At 38.5% G+C, this 19,142-nt stretch overlaps 2 protein-coding genes across 2 annotated transcripts in view; one reads left to right on the top strand and one right to left on the bottom strand.

Moving 5' to 3' along the window:
- Positions 1 to 434: 434 nt before the first annotated feature.
- LOC306849975 (BTB/POZ domain-containing protein KCTD3-like) lies at positions 435 to 11,227 on the top strand. Its single transcript, XM_079385373.1, has 18 exons — positions 435 to 835; positions 1,239 to 1,292; positions 1,489 to 1,534; positions 1,732 to 1,805; positions 1,896 to 1,954; positions 2,056 to 2,136; positions 2,243 to 2,398; positions 3,588 to 3,678; positions 3,755 to 3,945; positions 4,027 to 4,142; positions 4,230 to 4,317; positions 5,272 to 5,388; positions 5,473 to 5,643; positions 5,722 to 5,877; positions 6,019 to 6,115; positions 6,358 to 6,557; positions 6,639 to 6,777; positions 8,129 to 11,227. Exons 1-18 carry the CDS (start codon positions 765 to 767, stop codon positions 8,700 to 8,702), a joined length of 2,481 nt encoding a protein of 826 aa, XP_079241499.1. The 5' UTR covers positions 435 to 764; the 3' UTR covers positions 8,703 to 11,227.
- Positions 11,228 to 14,398: 3,171 nt separating this feature from the next.
- ush2a (Usher syndrome 2A (autosomal recessive, mild)) overlaps positions 14,399 to 19,142 on the bottom strand; it is a gene marked incomplete at both ends in the record, with an annotated part of 210,615 nt that continues 205,871 nt past the window's right edge. The window contains 7 exons of the mRNA XM_079385784.1: positions 14,399 to 14,488; positions 14,983 to 15,207; positions 15,681 to 15,746; positions 16,854 to 17,089; positions 18,128 to 18,211; positions 18,339 to 18,515; positions 18,667 to 18,884. Of these exons, the coding sequence (XP_079241910.1) occupies positions 14,399 to 14,488; positions 14,983 to 15,207; positions 15,681 to 15,746; positions 16,854 to 17,089; positions 18,128 to 18,211; positions 18,339 to 18,515; positions 18,667 to 18,884 (1,096 nt within the window). The remainder of the gene's footprint in view (positions 14,489 to 14,982; positions 15,208 to 15,680; positions 15,747 to 16,853; positions 17,090 to 18,127; positions 18,212 to 18,338; positions 18,516 to 18,666; positions 18,885 to 19,142) is intronic.

Here is a 19,142-nt window from a genome sequence, read left to right as displayed (position 1 = left end):
ACCCATAAAGAAATTAAAAATAGGCTACTTGAAACATGCTTTCATGTTCACTTACATGAGATGAAGACTCCCGGAAACCTAATAAAATCTATTTTATTTTACATGGACTGTCACCTCGCTTTGAGGACACATTTAACTATGGTAATTATTATTAGTGGTCAATTGCATGACAGCTGCATGGAAAGATCGTGGTACTAACAACTGGTGACCCGCTCCCTATATATTAAAAGCTCCTTCATCTCATACTAATGTATTTTAATGTACATGTCTTTTTATAATTATATTTTAAGTGCTGTTAATTTCTTTATTTGTAAAATCTTAGTAAGTAGGAAAAAAAAATATTGCGTGCACCTTTAAGACCGTAGATGTGAGAAGTCCAGCTTTCTCCTCAAGAAGACACACTCCCGAAACACTGGGCGGGGTCTGCGTCCTGTGTCAGGAATGACGCCGTTCGATTGGCTGACGCTCTGATGAGTCCACAACGTTCTAGCATCGCTCTATGGCGTCCACAACACTGAACGCAGCGTTCTCAAGTCCCATAGGCTGCAGAAAAAGGCCTTTGATAGTTGAAGGCCATGTTTTGAGTTGTTTATTAAAGCTCTGAATATGGAGAACACTGTGTACGAACAGCTCCATCTCATACGTCCTTCTCGTGACGCATAGTTTATGGGTTCGCTGGGTCGTGAGGAAGATTAAAGAGAATCTTGAGGACTCTAGCTTGATCGATGCACAAACTGGATAATCAAACTGTACGGAATTAGAGGATGGCTGCAATTGGGAACAGTTCAACATCTGGAATGGGTGACATCATCCAGCTGAATGTCGGAGGAACGAGGTATGCTGACGTCATGAAAGGCTACTTGATGCAGCGGTACACACAATGTGTCCGCTAACCATGTCCTAAACTATAAAGCACAACATTTTGAGCTCAGGCTACACATCTTGAACCTAACCATAACTATTATTGCGTTAATGGGACTAAGTCTATTCAGTTCCTTATTTCATCCCCAGCTTCCACATCCAAAACCCCCTAAACTACCATCATAATTAAATAGAAATGTATAAACAAATGTAACAAAATATCACGGTTACTTAAGTTACTATAACATAATACTATAATACGTGAACGCTTCTTACTGTAACAATAACTATAAACTGGATTTTAGATCATTCTAGCTCACTGAGATAAAGAGAAATGAGAAGTGGTTGTATCATAAATCTTATCTACATATTTTCAGATTTAGCACATCAAGGCAGACTCTGACATGGATTCCTGACTCTTTCTTCTCAAGGTAAGATAAGATGTCTGAAGCAGCACCATAGCATGTTGTTTTAATGCTCTTTTTTGAGTTCTGAAAGTTGCAGTATGCTACATACATCAGTCTGAAACATTAAAGGAATAATGTGACTTGACACGCTTTATAGATCTTCCAGAATGATCCTCTTTGTGTGCATATTTGCTTCTCTGTCCATGTGTTTTGTGCCCAGTTTACTTAGTGGAAGAATATCAACACTACGGGATGAAACTGGAGCTGTGAGTAGAAGTCCTGAAAAGTAGTTTTACCTGTAATTGTGTTTATAAATGAACCCCCCCCCCCCCCCCAAAAAAAACCTTAATGAATGCTGAATAACCATATTTTGTGGGTTCTTTGTTAAAAATAATAATTGAAAAGTTTTTCAGAAGCAAACAAAATAGAAATGTATCCAGATCTTTCCTTTTTTTTCTACAAGATATTTATTGACAGAGACCCAACAGCATTTGCACCCATTTTAAACTTTCTTCGAACTAAAGAATTGGACTTGAGGTGAGACATAACATATGCCTATTTGTTATCCATTACATATCCCACAAATATATAGTTTAATGTGTGTAATATTCATGCTTTCTCTAATAGGGGGGTTAACATAAGTATCCTGCGACATGAAGCCGAGTTCTATGGTATTACACCCTTAGGTATGTAATAGAAAAAGAAATGTGACTGAATTAGGTGCAGCACCTAATTTATGCATGTATAATTCTTACCTTGCATTTCTATTTGTCACTGATATGGTTAGTCCAACGCTTACTGCTTTGTGAAGAACTGGAGCGATCGTCATGTGGAAGTGTGTTGTTTCATGGCTACCTCCCTCCCCCAGGTAGGTTGAGAGTAGATCTGTGGAAGATAGGGAAAAAACAGTCACCGTTTCATCCTCTGTGCCAAATATAACACGTCATGATGAGGCTGGTATTTTTGTCCTTCAGCTCTCCCAGCGCGGAGCAGTGCCGGAGGGCAGGGTGCAGCTGTTGCAGGTCCAGAGGAACGCTCAGGCCCCAGTGGTGCAGAGGGGGGTTACCCTCGTTCGTGCCCTCAGTCTTCTCTCCCTGGACCATCTGGGGCAGATGGACCTCAAAGACTGGGTGAGTAAAATCCGTGAAGTGACCACTGTGGTTACACTGAAACTGAGATGTTTAAAGATGCTGTGCGAAAAAAGATATATTTATATGTATGTATGTATATAAACATACTTAAAGAAGTTTTTTTTTAAATCGCCACTGACTATGAATATGTGTTAACAGTGTTAATAAACCATATTATGTAATACTTTCATAAATGTATTGTGAATTTTGAAAGCTGTATTAGATGTAGCAGTAGAGAGTACAGAGAACATTAGAACTGAGCTGGCTGTAGCTGTCTCAATGCAGACCGGAGAACAGCATGTACTCTTTTCTAGTATGGGCATGCGGAGGGGAGGGGGTGGGGGTGCCATGAAGACAAAGTATTCCTCTTACAAGCAGGCCTTTTATATCCTCTGTGCCAAGCGAAGTCATGTGAGAAGAATGATGAAAGAGAGATGGAGAAAACAAGTTAATGGACAGGCCTTCCTTTTAACCATTTTATTGCATTTTGGTGCATTTATATATCACAGGGCAAAATGTACTGAGCCAACATCACAGAGAATTTGGATAATAATTGTATAAAAATGGACAGAACAGGGAAAAAATTAAATATGTGGTTGCATAGGATTTGTTGTAATGGTACAAAAAGAAAGTGACAATAGCCACTATTAATAGGCAACAGCCAGTAGATAAAAAATAAAACCAAATAAAATGAAGAAAAAAAAAACCACCCCAAAATGAGCTTGCTGTTGTATTATCATATCATTACTATGTTTTTTGTTTTTGCATAAACTTAATAATATATTAATTAAAATTCTACTACAATTATTACAGGGTCCACTGAACTGAATGTTTTTATGCTAATTGCTTTATTTGATGAATCATGCTTTTTTTTAACCAAGCAGACAAGTGTCTGTTAGTTTAGATTTTTAAAGGGATAGTTCACCCAAAAATGTTCACCCAAAAATTCTGTCATTGAAAATCTGTTTACTCATCCTCAAGTTGTTCCAAACCCATATATGAGTTTCTTTCTTCTTTTGAACACACAAAAAATCTATTTTAAAGAATGTGGGTAACCAAACAGTTGACCGTAACCATTGACTTCCATAGTATATTTTTCCAAAAGTCAATGGCTACCGTCAAAATTTCAGCCTACTCATGCATTAACATACTGAGGTATTGTTTTGGAATTTTTTTAATATTACAATAGGATCACCAGTGGACCCTAGGAAGGTGCTGATTGTCGCTGGCCATCATAACTGGATTGTAGCTGCTTATGCACATTTTGTCATTTGCTACAGGTAAAGCTACAGACCACATGACTTTGAAATTTAAAATAATACGGATTATACTCACCAGACTTGTATTTTTCTTTAGGATAAAGGAATCATCCGGCTGGCAGCAGGTGTTTTCCAGCCCTTACCTGGACTGGGCTATTGAGCGGGTGGCCCTCAATGCAAAAGTTGTAGGTGGCCCACATGGAGATAAAGACAAGATGGTGGCAGCATCATCAGAGAGCAGCATTATATTGTGGAGTATCCAGGATGGAGGGAGCGGAAGCGAAATAGGTAGAAGAACAGAACAAGAATGAAATGCGCAGTCACTCGTATGACTTGATTTAAAGATGATATTTCTCTGTCTTTGTGAAGGTGTGTTCAGTCTTGGAGTACCAGTTGACTCTCTGTTCTTCATTGGGAGTCAGCTGGTCGCCACCAGTCACACGGGGAAGGTAGGAGTGTGGAACGCTGTCACCCAGCACTGGCAGGTAAAGCAATTTCAATTTTATACTACATTCAAACATATTATCAGGGTTCATATTTGATGACTTCATTGCAATACATCACTGGTACAGGTGCAGGATGTGGTGCCCATCACGAGCTGCGACACTGCTGGCTCCTTCCTCTTGCTGGGCTGTAACAACGGCTCAATTTACTATATTGGTAAGCTGCTTATCTTCTCCTGGATTGCATTGAATTGATTTTTATATGACGTGAGTCATTAATGAGATGTGCAACCGGCAGTACCAGAGTCAGTGTTGAAAATGCAATTACAATGGCATAAAGGCATCAATGTAATTAATTTTACTTAGTAAATAGGTTAAAAGTCATAGGCAATTCATCATCCTAATGCAGTGCTGTGAACCACATGTGTTTGAAGTTTAAATCCTAATGTTTTGTAAGATTTAAATGTAATGAAAGGTAGGGTTTTTAGGTATAATTTTAATTAATATACTGTATACACTACCATTCAAATTCATGCATTAAAATGATCAAAACTACACAGAAAGGACGTTTAGAGTGTTACAAATATTTATATTTCAAATGAAAGCTGTTTTTTTTTACTTTCTATTAATCAAAGAATCATAAAACAATGTATCATTATTTTCCATAAAAATATTAAGCAGCACAACTGTTTTCAACAGTTAATAATAAATGTTAATAAATGTAAATGTTGTGTAATAATAATGGCATGTAATAGTAATCATAAATGTAATAATAATAAATGATATTGACAAAAAATGTTTCTTGAGCACCAAATCAGCATATTAGAATGATTTCTGAAGCATCATGTGACATTAAAGTAATGAGTGCTAAAAAAATTCAGCTTTCCCATCACAGGAATACATTATGTTTTAAAATATATTAAAATAGAAATTTAATTATTATTACTAACAATATTACTGTTTTTACTCCATTCAAAAACATAAAATATTTTGAACAGTACTGTGTATGTTCATAGTTTTTATATTTAAACGTACATTTTAAATGCATTAAACCCATTTTTAAATGCATTAAACCCACTATAACATTTGAAATACCTTTAATATGTACACGTAATAGGTTAAAAGAGAAGATGATAAAGAAATGACCTAACCATATTCTCTTCACTCTCAGACATGCAGAAGTTTCCGCTGAGAATGAAGGACAATGACTTGTTGGTGACAGAGCTGTACCACGACCCATCGAACGATGCCATCACAGCCCTCAGTGTCTACCTGACACCTAAAACCAGTACGTCCAATGATGGTTAATTAGTCTAACTAGGAACAATGAAGTGGTGAGTCTGATCAGTCACTGATCTCACTGTGTTTGCAGGTGTGAGTGGGAACTGGATTGAGATTGCTTATGGAACCAGCTCAGGGGCCGTGCGTGTCATCGTGCAGCATCCAGAGACCGTTGGATCTGGTCCACAGCTCTTCCAGACCTTCACTGTCCACCGCAGCCCTGTCACTAAGATTATGCTCTCTGAAAAGCACTTAGTTTCAGGTAAAAGCTACGCAGATATAGGATGATATAACGCAAAATTGTGGTGGTCTGTAATTTCGACCTGTTTTTGTGTTGAAGTGTGTGCTGACAATAATCATGTACGCACATGGACGGTGACGCGCTTCAGAGGGATGATCTCCACTCAGCCAGGATCTACTCCGCTGGCCTCCTTTAAGATCATCTCACTGGAGGAGACAGAGAGCCACAGCAGCTATTCCTCCGGCAATGACATCGGTGAGAGACTTGCTTGTAGCTTTCCACTATATCGGTACAGTTAGAACTGAAAAGCTGTTATTGTCCTCCATTATCCTGTGAGCTGAACTGCTGTTGTAAGCAAACCAGTAAAAAATCACTTCATCTGCTGTTTCCATTCAGGTCCATTTGGAGAGAGAGACGACCAACAGGTGTTCATTCAGAAAGTCATTCCTATTACCAACAAACTCTTTGTTCGTCTCTCCTCTACAGGAAAAAGGTACATTTTGTTTAAGTCTTAAATGAGGTGCATGCTGCATAATATTCTAAATGAATATCTCATGATTTAGTGTTGCTATTCATGGGTATTTAGAGTACTATTAAAAAACCTTGGTGACTTAAAGAGGTAATGCACAAAAAATTCATTATTTACACTTGTGTCATTCCAAACCTGTCTGACTTTGTTTTGTGGAACATAAAAGAAGATATTTAACTTTTTTTTTTTTTATACCTGTATTTAAGGATCTGTGAGGTGCAGGCTGTAGATGGCACCACCATCACGTGTTTTACAGTGCGAGAGTGTGAAGGCTCGAGCCGCATGGGCTCCAGACCCCGCCGTTACCTCTTCACTGGCCATGCAAACGGGAGCATTCAGATGTGGGACCTCAGCACCGCCATGGACACGGTCAACAAGAGTGACGACAAAGCCAAGCGGGAACCAGGTCTGATTATTACTGTGGACAAAATAAGGAAAATAAATTTTCTGTTTGAAAAAGTTGCAAAATGATGTTACCTGTCTGCAGAGGTGGGAGGTCCAACTGAGGACGAGCTGCTGAAGCTGCTTGACCAATGTGATTTGAGCACATCTCGCTGTGCCACGCCCAACATCAGCCCCGCCCCCTCCGTGCTGCAGCACAGCCGGCTGCGAGAGTCCTGCTCCAGGTACTGCAGTCCAAAGGCTTATTCACAAGTCTGTATTTTTAAACAAAACTCAATGGAAAAAACTCTTTCGTATGCCAAGTTGTTGTAGTGCAGTGATTTGGACGCTAGATGAACTTCTAATTGCTGTCATTCTGGTATTCAAAATCAAACAATGATAAAATTCAGCACGTATGAATAGCTTTGCTATAAAAAAAGTACACGTTTTATATTGATATGAACGGACCTCAAAGGGATAGTTCACCCAAAAATGAAAATTCTGTCATTAATTACTCACCCTCATGTCGTTCCTAATCCATAAGACCTTCGTTCATCTTCGGAAAACAAATGAAGATTTTTTGATGAAATCCAAGAGCTTTCTGACCCTGCATAGACAGCAAAGGAACTACCACGTTCAAGGCACAGAAAGGTAGTAATGACATTGTTAAAACAGTCCATGTGACATCATTGCTTCAACCGTAATTTTATGAAGTTACGAGAATACTTTTTGTGCTCAAAGAAAACAAAAATAATGACTTTATTCAACAATTTCTTCTCTTCCGTGTCAGACTTTGACGTGCGTTCATGGGCATTACCATGACGTATGCGGCAAGCAGAGGAATGTACACGCATGCGTTTTGGTACTGTCATGTACCAAATTTCGTCGAAATCTGACACGGAATAGAAGTAATTGTTGAATAAAGTATTTTTTTTGTGCACATAATGTATTCTTGTAGCTTCAAAAATTCACGGTTGAACCACTGATGTCACATGAACTATTTTAAAGATATCATCATTACTACCTTTCTGGGCCTTGAACGTGGTAGCTGCATTGCTGTCTATGCAGAATCAGAAAGCTCTTGGATTTCATCAAGGTCTTACGGGTTTGGAACAAAATGAGGGTGAATAATTAATGACAGAATTTCCATTTTTTAGCCAAAAATATAAATGTACTCCATAGTGGAGCATGGAACATGACAGATGCTATATTCCAAGTCTTCTTTATGAGAAGAGACCAAAAATTTTTATTGTTTTTCACATCTTTGAAGGCACATATTTCAAAAAAATTACAAATGATTATGGCAATCACAAAACATTATCAATGAATAACATCGTATATTTCAGTCCGTTCCTCAGAGAACGCTTTCAAATGACTAAGATTGTACAGCACACGACGCATGAGCAACTTTTATGGTTTTTTTGGCCTTGGTCACTATGAAAAGCTGCAAAAATATCAATTTATAACTATTATTGTAAACACGTAATGTCAAAATTGTAATTCTTTGGGTAAACTATTCCTTTAATGTTCTTAATGAATTTTAAGCTTAAATTTGTAATCATATTGCAACAAAATTTTATTTTGTCATTTTTCCAGCCTTCAGCTGCAGACTCAGGAGCCCATCCCTGAGACGGCCACCTATGGAGCCTTGCGGCCGTACCGAGAAAGCCCCTTGCTGGCCCGCGCGCGACGCACAGAGAGCTTCCACAGCTACAGAGACTTCCACAGCTTAAACCTGACCAAGGCCCTGCTGGAGAACCACGGACAGTGTGGATCCATAGAGGACGAGATGCATCAATCAGCAGGAGAGAACGACACTGAGGACCCCGACAAAAGGAACTCTACCATGGATCTCTGGGGATCCAGATCATTCGAAACCCAGTCTGCAGCCGCACGCAAACCCCCAGACAGCCCTGGAGACCAGCGCCGAAGGGCCCATTTGATGGAGGAAGGGGCTGCAGACTCTAGACCAGATGGAGGCAGGAGGAGGGGAGCATTTGAAGCTAATTTTCTAAGCAGGAAAAAGGCCCCTCCGGTTCCACAACTAAGCCCCCCACCCGTAGGATCTGATGGAGGGGGCAGCGACTCGTCCAGCACCGCCTCACCCTCGCCAACTAAAGTGTCCACATCTCCACGCCATCGCAAGGCTCCTGACACAGCATGTGAGTGATGGTTTACCCAGATTTGTCATACGCAGAGGACGTACCAAAAACAATAATCAATGACAGGGAGAAGAAAGTAGATGAATGGATGATTTCCAAAGTGAAGTGTTTCAGAACGTACAAGTGAAGGTTAGGCAGGACGGCAGCTGGCAGCTAAAAAAAACTCACTGTGGACAGATTTAAAGGGAAAATGCACAATACAAATGCCATGTCAATTTCACGTGTCTGTTAACCAGCTAAAAGAATTTATTTAGCTTTTGTCAGACAGATGACGCTTCCACATTATGGACCTAATCCTCTCTTTGCTGCTTTTTCCAGGCTTAAAAATCAGATACATTTACTTTTGATTCCTGGGAGAAAAATAATAAAGAGTGAGTAGATTATCACACTTTAGCTTTGTACACCTGCATGTAAAAATTTTTTTTTTTTGCCCATTAGATACTATAGTCCACCCTAAAATGAGAACGTGAAGAAAATTTGAATAAAGAATTTACTCACCCTCATGTCATTTAAAACTCATAGGACTTTCTTTTGTGGATCGGCAAACAAAAAGTTTATCAGAATGTCTTTGCTGCTCTCTTCCATACAGTGAAAGCGGATTCAAAACTTTATATTCAGAGCAATACAATTAAATTTGTTACTATTAATAATTTTTTCTTGCATTTGCATTTGCTTTCATTGTATTGAAAAGATCAGTTTGGACACTGCTACTTTTGTGTTCCATGAAAGAAAGAAAACTTCAGATTTTGGGTGGATTATTGCTTAAATGGTTTGCTATTCTCCTGTAAATGAAGTTTTAAAAAGTAGATTAGCATGCTGATGCTACTGGCCACTACCGGTACCTTCAAAACACTGTGATGCACTTTATTGTCTGTCTTTACATTCATCCCTTTATAATGAAAGGACTGAACGTCAGCTAATGATCAGGTTTGAAGTGCAGGTTAATAGACTCCACTGCTGCCGGGAAGGCTGCAAGAATCAGAAGCCTTCGACACTTTCAGACGATTTGTGCTCTCTGAACTTTCAGCATGCATCCGCAGGGGATTTTTACTAGCTCTATCCATTTTTGGGATTTATTCAGTGCCTTTTGCTAATTTGGATAGATACTGCTGTAAGAAATCAAAACAGACTTAGCTTTTTTTTCTCTCTTTCTGATATGAGAGTTAGTTGGATTATCACATTATGCAACTGATTTAAGTGAAGCTGGTTCAGTTTTTACTGACAGGATAAGACACTTGTCAAGATGAGAGAAAAGAAAAAAGAAAAGAAAAGAAGGTATGAGGTATGTTTTACAGACAGTGGCCAGATTTAAAGGTGATATACAATTAAAAATAGAACAAATAGAAATTGTACTAACAGATTAGCTCTGTATTTAAAATGCTACAATACAAACTTCTAATGTCTAAATTACAATGTGAATAATATCATCATAAAGTATAATTTTATCATTTGCATTTTCATTTCTATTAAGAATATATTGTAAAGAATTATTTATATTTGACATGAAGATAATTTTGCATCGTCAACTGATGAGCATGGTCACTTTCTTTCCAGCAATTCCACTTTGTGTATCCTGCCAGAGAAAATCTACAGTATACATCTAGCTATCCAATATAGGCTATTAATGTACTTATATGTTGCTAAGTGAGATTATTATTGTAATTGTAACTACATGAAAGCCTTTAACAAAGTACTTTTACTTTAAATAAAGGAAATGATGAGATCTCATTAATGCTATGCAATCAGTGCTAGTGCTGACAGTAGGCTACATAGCCTAAAACTTGAAAATGAATAGCAGAAGGTGCATTTGACAACCGCATGGAGCTAGAAAAATAAAATACAAATAATTAACCCCTGGAAAATCGGTTTCCTTTCTCAAAATGATGTTGCTCATAAATCTATAAAATACTTCTAAATCTACTATACATATCTGATGTATTCTGATTCCAAATCTACTATACATATCTGTTGTGAGCAAGCTAAAATAAAATATTTTTACATATATTTAATTGAACATTGTACTTTAATCAGCTACTTATGCCATTTATTTGCTCTCTGATATGTTTCAGTGTTGGGGAATATTTATTTGACAAGAGTATGATTCTTTATGCTTGCTTTCAGAAATACAGTCATAACCTGATTTGTGTTTTCACTCTGGTTACTGTATCATTTTATCTCCAGACAAGAGTCTTTATTTGTGTTTTATCTAACAAGACCGGCTTACTTGCTGCACAGATCATGACATGGCTACAAGAGGAAAGTTTATGCTACATGAAATATGTAAGAAAGAAAATGGTACATGCACTACAGATGGGTACTCAGCGCTCTGTACATTTCAGGTGGCACAATAAAGTAACCAAACAAAGCAGCGTCTCAGAATCTTTGATATTTTTTTAATAAGCATGGTAACATCAACATTACAAACAACTTTCTTTTACATTTCACAACTCTCTATAACAACGATTGTGTACGAGTCACCATAATCTTAGAATGAGCTGTTTTATAAAAAAAAATTATTGCAACAATAAATAATACTTACAATACTTAAAATGTGTGTTTTTTTAGGATAGTGCTGTTTAATTTTTGCTAATATATATCTATGTGAAATAATAACAATGCATGTATAATTCAATATATTCACACTTTACAGGTTTAAAACAACCTCTGATAATAAAAACACATTCACATGTAACAATGATGACAATTTCTGGAGTATAACATTTAAGACACTTGATCCATTGGCATCATCACAAATGTGTTCACACTATTGCTCAGTCTAATAGGCACAACACCACATTAGCTAACATTTCCATTAATACAGGACACGTCTACCACATTGACTATCTTCCTCATTCATGTGTCTGTAGAGACAGAAAAGATAAACTTCCTCTCTATGTTGGCATGAATAATTTGGAGACTCAGTTCATTAATACTTTATGATTGCGGTTATATTTCATAGCTACGCAGCCAGTAGACTCCATTTAAAGCTATAATAATACAGTGCTATTTTCAGAACAGACTGTTTCTTCTCTGCATCAGTGCTAAGCACATATTACAGCAAAAGATATCTGATAATAAAGTACAAGTATGAAATCAGAAGAAAAAAAAATTCAAAAGGACTATATTCTGTTTATTCTGTCTTTTGTATATGCTGTGTGTGTGTGTGTATATGCTGCGTGTGTGTGTGTATATGAAGTGAAGTGAAGTGACATACGGCCAAGTATGGTGACCCATACTCGGAATTCGTGCTCTGCATTTAACCCATCCAACGTGCACACACACAGCAGTGAACACACACACACCGTGAAAAACACACCCGGAGCAGTGGGCAGCCATTTATGCTGCGGTGCCCGGGGAGCAGTTGGGGGTTCGGTGCCTTGCTCAAGGGCACCTCAGTCGCAGTATTGAGGGTGGAGAGAGCGCTGGAGAATCACTCCCCCCACCTACAATCCCTGCCGGCCCGAGATTTGAACCCGCAACCTTTGGATTATATATATATATATATACATACAGGATCTCACAGAAGTGAGAACACCCCACACATTTTTGTAAGTATTTTATTATATCTTTTCATGTGCCAACACTGAAGAAATGACACTTTGATTCAATGTAAAGTAGTGAGTGTACAGCTTGTATAACAGTGTACATTTGCTGTCCCCTCAAAATAACTCAACACAGCCATTAATGTCTAATCCGCTGGCCACAAAAATGAGTACGCTCCTAAGTGAAAATGTCCAAATTGGGCCCAAAGTGTCAATATTTTGTGTGGCCACCATTATTTTCCAGCACTGCCTTAACCCTCTTGGGCATGGAGTTCACCAGATCTTCACAGGGTGCCATTGGAGTCCTTTTCCACTCCTCCATGATGACATTACGGAGCTGGTCGATGTTAAGAGACCTTGCGCTCCTCCACCTTCCGTTTGAGGATGCCCCACAGATGCTCAATAGGGTTTAGGTCTGGAGACATGCTTGGCCAGTCCATCACCTTTACCCTCAGCTTCTTTAGCAAGGCAGTGGTCATCTTGGAGGTGTGTTTGGGGTCGTTATCATGTTGGAATACTGCCCTGCGTCCCAGTCTCTGCTTCAGTATGTCACAGTACATGTTGGCATTCATGGTTCCCTCAATGAACTGTAGCTCTCCAGTGCTGGCAGCACTCATGCAGCCCCAGACCATGACACTCCCACCACCATGCTTGACTGTAGGCAAGACACACTTGTCTTTGTACTCCTCACCTGGTTGCCGCCACACACGCCTGACACCATCTGAACCAAATAAGTTTATCTTGGTCTCATCAGACCACAGGACATGGTTCCAGTAATCCATGTCCTTAGTCTGCTTGTCTTCAGCAAACTGTTTGCGGGCTTTCTTGTGCATCATCTTTAGAAGAGACTTCCTTCTGGGACAACAGCCATGCAGACCGATTTGATGCAGTGTGCGGCATATGGTCTGAGGACTGACAGGCTGACCCCCCACCCCTTCAACCTCTGCAGCAATGTTGGCAGCACTCCTACGTCTATTTCCCAAACACAACCTCTGGATATGACGCTGAGCACGTGCACTCAACTTCTTTGGTCGACCATGGCGAGGCCTGTTCTGAGTGGAACCTGTCCTGTTAAACCGCTGTATGGTCTTGGCCACCGTGCTGCAGCTCAGTTTCAGGGTCTTGGCAATCTTCTTATAGCCTACGCCATCTTTATATAGAGCAACAATTCTTTTTTTCAGATCCTCAGAGAGTTCTTTGCCATGAGGTGCTATGTTGAACTTCCAGTGACCAGTATGAGCAAGTGAGAGCGATAACACCAAATTTAACACACCTGCTCCCCATTCACACCTGAGACCTTGTAACACTAACAAGTCACATGACAACGGGAAGAGAAAATGGCTAATTGGGCCCAATTTGGACATTTTCACTTAGGGGTACTAACTTTTGTGGCCAGCGGATTAGACATTAATGGCTGTGTGTTGAGTTATTTTGAGGGGACAACTAATTTACACTGTTATACAAGCTGTACACTCACAATTTTACATTGTAGCAAAGTGTCATGTCTTCAGTGTTGTCACATGAAAAGATACAATAAAATATTTACAAAAATGTGAGGGGTGTACTCACTTCTGTGAGATACTGTATATATATATATATATATATATATATATATATATATATATATATATATATATATATATATATATATATATCCACGTGCCGGCATGACACTTCTGGGTCAAGTCAAGGCTTGTGAGTATATCATTGCAAGTAGAGACAATGGGTGATACCTTAAAAATATGATATTCAACCACAATTCTCTTTTAAACAAACTAAAACCAATAGGAGCAGATTGTAATGTAAATAAGTCATTCTAGGATTAAAACGGAAGCAATAAGTTAATGTCAGAGGTAGTCAACACTTAGCTGCAACATATAAATGACCATTACATCTCTGACTAATAAAAAAAAATCCTGCATTATGAAACACAGCTAATTTCTCATTACATTCCATTGCAAAGTTTTGTCATGGTAAAATAAACCAAATTAAGGTGATCTCCAAACCATTTATTTTATATTTTATACATATATTGTATTCATTTGTAACTGTCGCTGTCTTTGTTGTAAATGTGATATTCACTCAGCTACATAAGTTGGAGAAAAACTACATTACCAAGAGTGTTTTCCACAGTTTTAGGTGTGTGTTTGTGTGTGATCGCTTTACAAGTGAGTGTCTGTAAACATGGTTTGCTCCTTCTTCACTGAGCTGCAGCTTTTAATCGTCTCCCCAAACTCCTCATCCCCCACATACTGCAAAAAAAATTAAAATAACAGTCATCATTAGCTATCATAATTCCTTCACCAGGCAAACTGAATAGACTGCTGGAACGCATCAGGAACGTTTACATTAATATAAAAGTACAAGTAAATGTACATTAGTTGTTTGCACCATGACTATATTTTATTTTTGTATAATGTCCACTAAACTGTAAATGACCGTCTATGACCAATTTCCCATACTACCATTCAAAACACTGTAAACAGTTTTTGAAAATGTTTTTGAAAGATGTCTCTTATGCTCACCAAGGCTGCATTTATTTGATCAAGAATGGAATAAAAACAATAATATTATGTAGTATTACAGTTTAAAATAAGTGCTTTCTATTTTAATATATTTTAAAATGCAAGTTATTCCTGTGATAGCAAAGCTGAATTTTCAGCAGCCATTACTCCAGGCTTCAGTGTCACATGATCCTTCAGAAATCATTCTAATAAATGCTGATTCCACATCATCATCATCTTACCATGCCGCTGTCAGTGCCGTGCAGGTCAGCGTCCCATGCTCCACCACCCAGAGACTTCTTATCCTGTGTGTCGATCAGCTGACTAACACTCCGGTGTAAGGAATTCTGGGAATAGGCACGGCTGAGCTGGCTCTGGCTGGGAAGACGCAGCACAGACATGCTGGCCTGATAGCTTAGGTTGCTGGTGCAGGTGCTGGTGCCGCCGATCTTAGTGTCAGTCAAACCCTGATCACAACACACATTACATCAATATAAAGGACAGACACACACATAACTGTCTGTCAATCACATGCAGCAGAGACAGTCAAATCCAGCTGATGATCAAACATAAAAAACAAGCCACTGAATGAGAAGGGTTGTGCATTAATACATATTGCAAACATATTCTGCATGCACTGCCACTCAACAGCAAAACAAAACCCAAAGCATGATGGAAAATGAATGCAATCTCTAGTAAGTGGCGCTTGAACGGGCAAATAGGGGAATACACATAAGTATTTGTATTTAGTATAAGAAACAGTAATAGTGACAGTTGCCTTAGCAAGTACCACTAATGAGGAAAAAGGCAAACCATGCCAATGCAGCAGGCTATGTACCTCAGTGCGCATGGCAAAACGCTTTAGTGTTATACTGCAGGAGGAGTCCGGTATATTGTCAAACTGGGAAGAGGAGAGAGAGAGAGAGAGGAGCGGGCTTACCATCGGTGCATCAGGCTGAAGCAGAGCAGTAGAAGCATGGTTAGAGCAGAGCTCAGAGGAAGGTCTCTGGAGCAGACAGAACAGCGCAGGACAGAGAGAGTTAAAAGACACAGCAGATTTAAAGAGAAAGGCCAATGTTTAAAGGAACAGTTCACTCAAAACTCAAAATTTGCTGAAAATGGACCCACCCTCAGACTATCCAAGATGAGTTTGTTTCTTTAGCAGAACAGATTTGGAGAAAATTAGCATTACTTCAGTTCACAATTTACTGATGGACTGAAGTCGTGTGGCTTATCTGTGGATTATTGTGATGTTTTTATCAACTCTCATTCTGACGGCACCCATTCACTGCTGAGGTCCACTGGTGAGCAAGTGATGAAATACAATGAGATTTCTCTAGATCTTTTCTGATGAAGAAAAGAAAACTCATCTACATATTGGATGGCCTGAGGGATTTTAAGCAAATTTTAAAGTTTGGGTCAACTATTCCTTTAAATGTTGGGAGTGTTTATCTGGCTCTTAGCAACCAGACAGAAGCCAAGGCTAAATTTATTTAAATCAAACTTTATAGGAAAACAGTAAAGTATTATTACAGTTTTCTATTTTAATACATTCAAAAGTGTAATATTTTTTTTCGTGATGGCAAAGCTGTCAGTAGCCATTAATCCAGTCTTCTGTGTCACATGAACCTTCAGAAATCATTCTAATATGCTGATTGGTGCACAAGAAACATTTCTTACTATTAATTTAGATTTTCTTCTGGAAATTGCGATGCTTTTTTCAGGATTATATGATGAATAGAAAGAATCTTTTGTAACACTATAACTGTTTTACTGCCACTTTTGATCAATTCAGTATATATTTTTCATGATATATTCATTTCCAAAAATAAAACTGACCCTAAACTTTTGAGCGGTAGTGCATAAATAGTAAGACTAACATTCTAATCTAAACAGAGTCATTGCCTTTATGATTATGATTATGACATTGCCAATTGCAGTAGGAAGAGCAGTGTTATCACTCCCTCTTCTGGACATTTAAAGGAAGTGCATGTTGCAGCTTTGAGTGTAAACCTCTACAGTCTAACATACACCTTGATTAAAAAACGGTAGAATGTTAGAGCAAGTGTTACAGACCTAGTGAATTTCCAATTAGAAAACAATTTTCTCTCACCAGATAGGTGTCATTAGGCGGATACTTGGTACTTCTCCTCTGAAGGGGCACTATTGGAGGTCTCTCCCTGATGAAGGGGGGCTTGCTCAGGGCTCTTCTCAGCACCAGACCCATTAACAGAGCCAGCAGCAGCAGCCCCAGGAACGCCATGAGAATGATGAACCACAACTCTGTATAGAACTTGTATTCAGCCCCATACAAACCTGTTTTATCTCCAGAACTCGACTCCACGGGATCTGGGGAACAGATGAGATGCTCAATTAAGAAAAAAAAAAACAGAGTATGGATAAAAACATAATACAAATATTTAATTATAACTACTCTACAGCTAAGACAACTAGGTTTTAATCTCAATCATTTCATTTCTTTATATAGCACAAATAAACACAACAGGTGTTGACCACTGTGCTTTACAGAGTATAAAAACTAATACAAGATAAAAAAGAAAGAAAGCAGTAAACCATAATAAACATAAAACAAAATTAAGAATTGCTAAATGCTCTGGCCAGAAGATAAGACTTTAACTTTAATTTAAACTCATGAACAGAGGACAGGGATTTCAGATAAAAAGGAAGAGTATTCCAGAGCCTAGGTCCAACAACGGCGAACGCACAATCCCCTCTTGACTTCAGTCGTGTTCGGGGCTGAGCTAGAGAGTGACTGTTTGTGGACTGTCAATAATACAGAATAAAAAGTAAATTAATAAAAGTTAATAAAAATGATCTTTTATTTATAACTAACTGTTTTATTATTATGAGTAAATAGAGATATGGATACAAGTAATGATTCAAGTATTTTTGTATCATCTCACAACCTTATACATTATTCCATTAATAACATGTTATATATCTGTACCATATGAGATGCATAAAAAATGATATATTTAATTAGAAGTTGTACATACTGCAAAGGAATTATCTATTTTTACATAGCATATCTGCAACAAACACTGTGAAACAACACATATATTTACAGTATGTTCCTCATATTTTAATTTTGGTGGCTTAATGCCAGGAGCGTTTCACCACATGAAGATCTGGAGCTTTGAAAGTAGTTAAAATGTCTGCAATGAGACAAGTGTTGCTACATGCACAGACTTAGTTGTATTCATATAGTTTGACTTAAACCATTTGTTATATTGGAATGCCTAAAAAACGTTTTTAGTGTTTATTTATTTCTTCGATGAAGATTACGAGTTTGCAACAATGATATCGACTCTGCCCTGAGAGAATGGAGATATTACCCAATCACCAGCCAGGCCGGAGTAAACGTACCTATACCAGTTGCCGTGCTGTATTTAATAACAGGAGAGCTGGCACTGCCACTGTCAGTGGTGCAGGTAACTTGAAATGCAAAGGCTGAAGAGAAAAGCGACAAAAGAGATGATGAGAAAAGGGCACAATGAAAAAGAACCATTGAACTTCAGAATAAGACAGAAAAAAATCAGGACCAGCCCGAGGTCATAGTATAACCCTATGGGCATACTTTTATCAGAAGTGCGTGGGATGTGCAGTGAGCTGTGGAAGCCGCTGTAGATGCGCAGGTTGTTCTCACTTAGGCTGTATTCTCTCAGAGGCCCGTTCAGAGAGAAAGAGCCACTCCAGTCCACAAACACTGTGGTGAGGTTACTGTGCACCGCAAATGGCTCCTTATACTGAGGAGCTACAAAGAAACAGCAAGAGTGGGGTTTGATTTAGGTTCCATAATCATTTTTAAGAATTTTAGATGGTAATAGCAATGAGTTTTATGGCATTTATAATTTGTTAGCAACATATAATCAGAGACATACGAGAGTCCCGAAGAGAGTCCTTACGTTCTTTGAGTGTGGTGATGGAGACCCAGTCAGACACAGTGCTGCCCATGTTATTGTAAGACACTACACACAGCTCATAGTTGGCATAGGGCAGTAGACCAGTGATGTTGAAGCTCTGCCCCAGTCCAAAGAACGTGATTTCCACAGGGCCGATGACACAGCTTACAGGGACAGGCTGCAGCGGCTGAGGACAAGATGATCGCACGTGGAGCTCACAGCTTCACAGATGAAAGTGAAAGGGACAAATATTTATGCTATAGTACTACCTTAATACACTACCATTCAAACATTTGGGGTCAGTATGATTTCTTATAAAAAGTGACAGCAAAGACTTTTATAATGTTACAAAAAAGATTCCAAAAAAATGATAAGCAACACAACTGTTTTCAGTCTTGATAATAAAAGAAGTTTCATGAGAACCAAATCAACAGTGTGCGTTTTGAATGCAGAAAGAACTTTGATAGATCATGTGACAC

Source organism: Barbus barbus, assembly GCF_936440315.1.
Source record: "Barbus barbus genome assembly, chromosome: 30".
Taxonomy (NCBI): domain Eukaryota; kingdom Metazoa; phylum Chordata; class Actinopteri; order Cypriniformes; family Cyprinidae; genus Barbus; species Barbus barbus.
The sequence above is the reverse complement of the archived record's forward strand: the minus strand, read 5'-3'. Positions and strand labels throughout refer to the sequence as shown.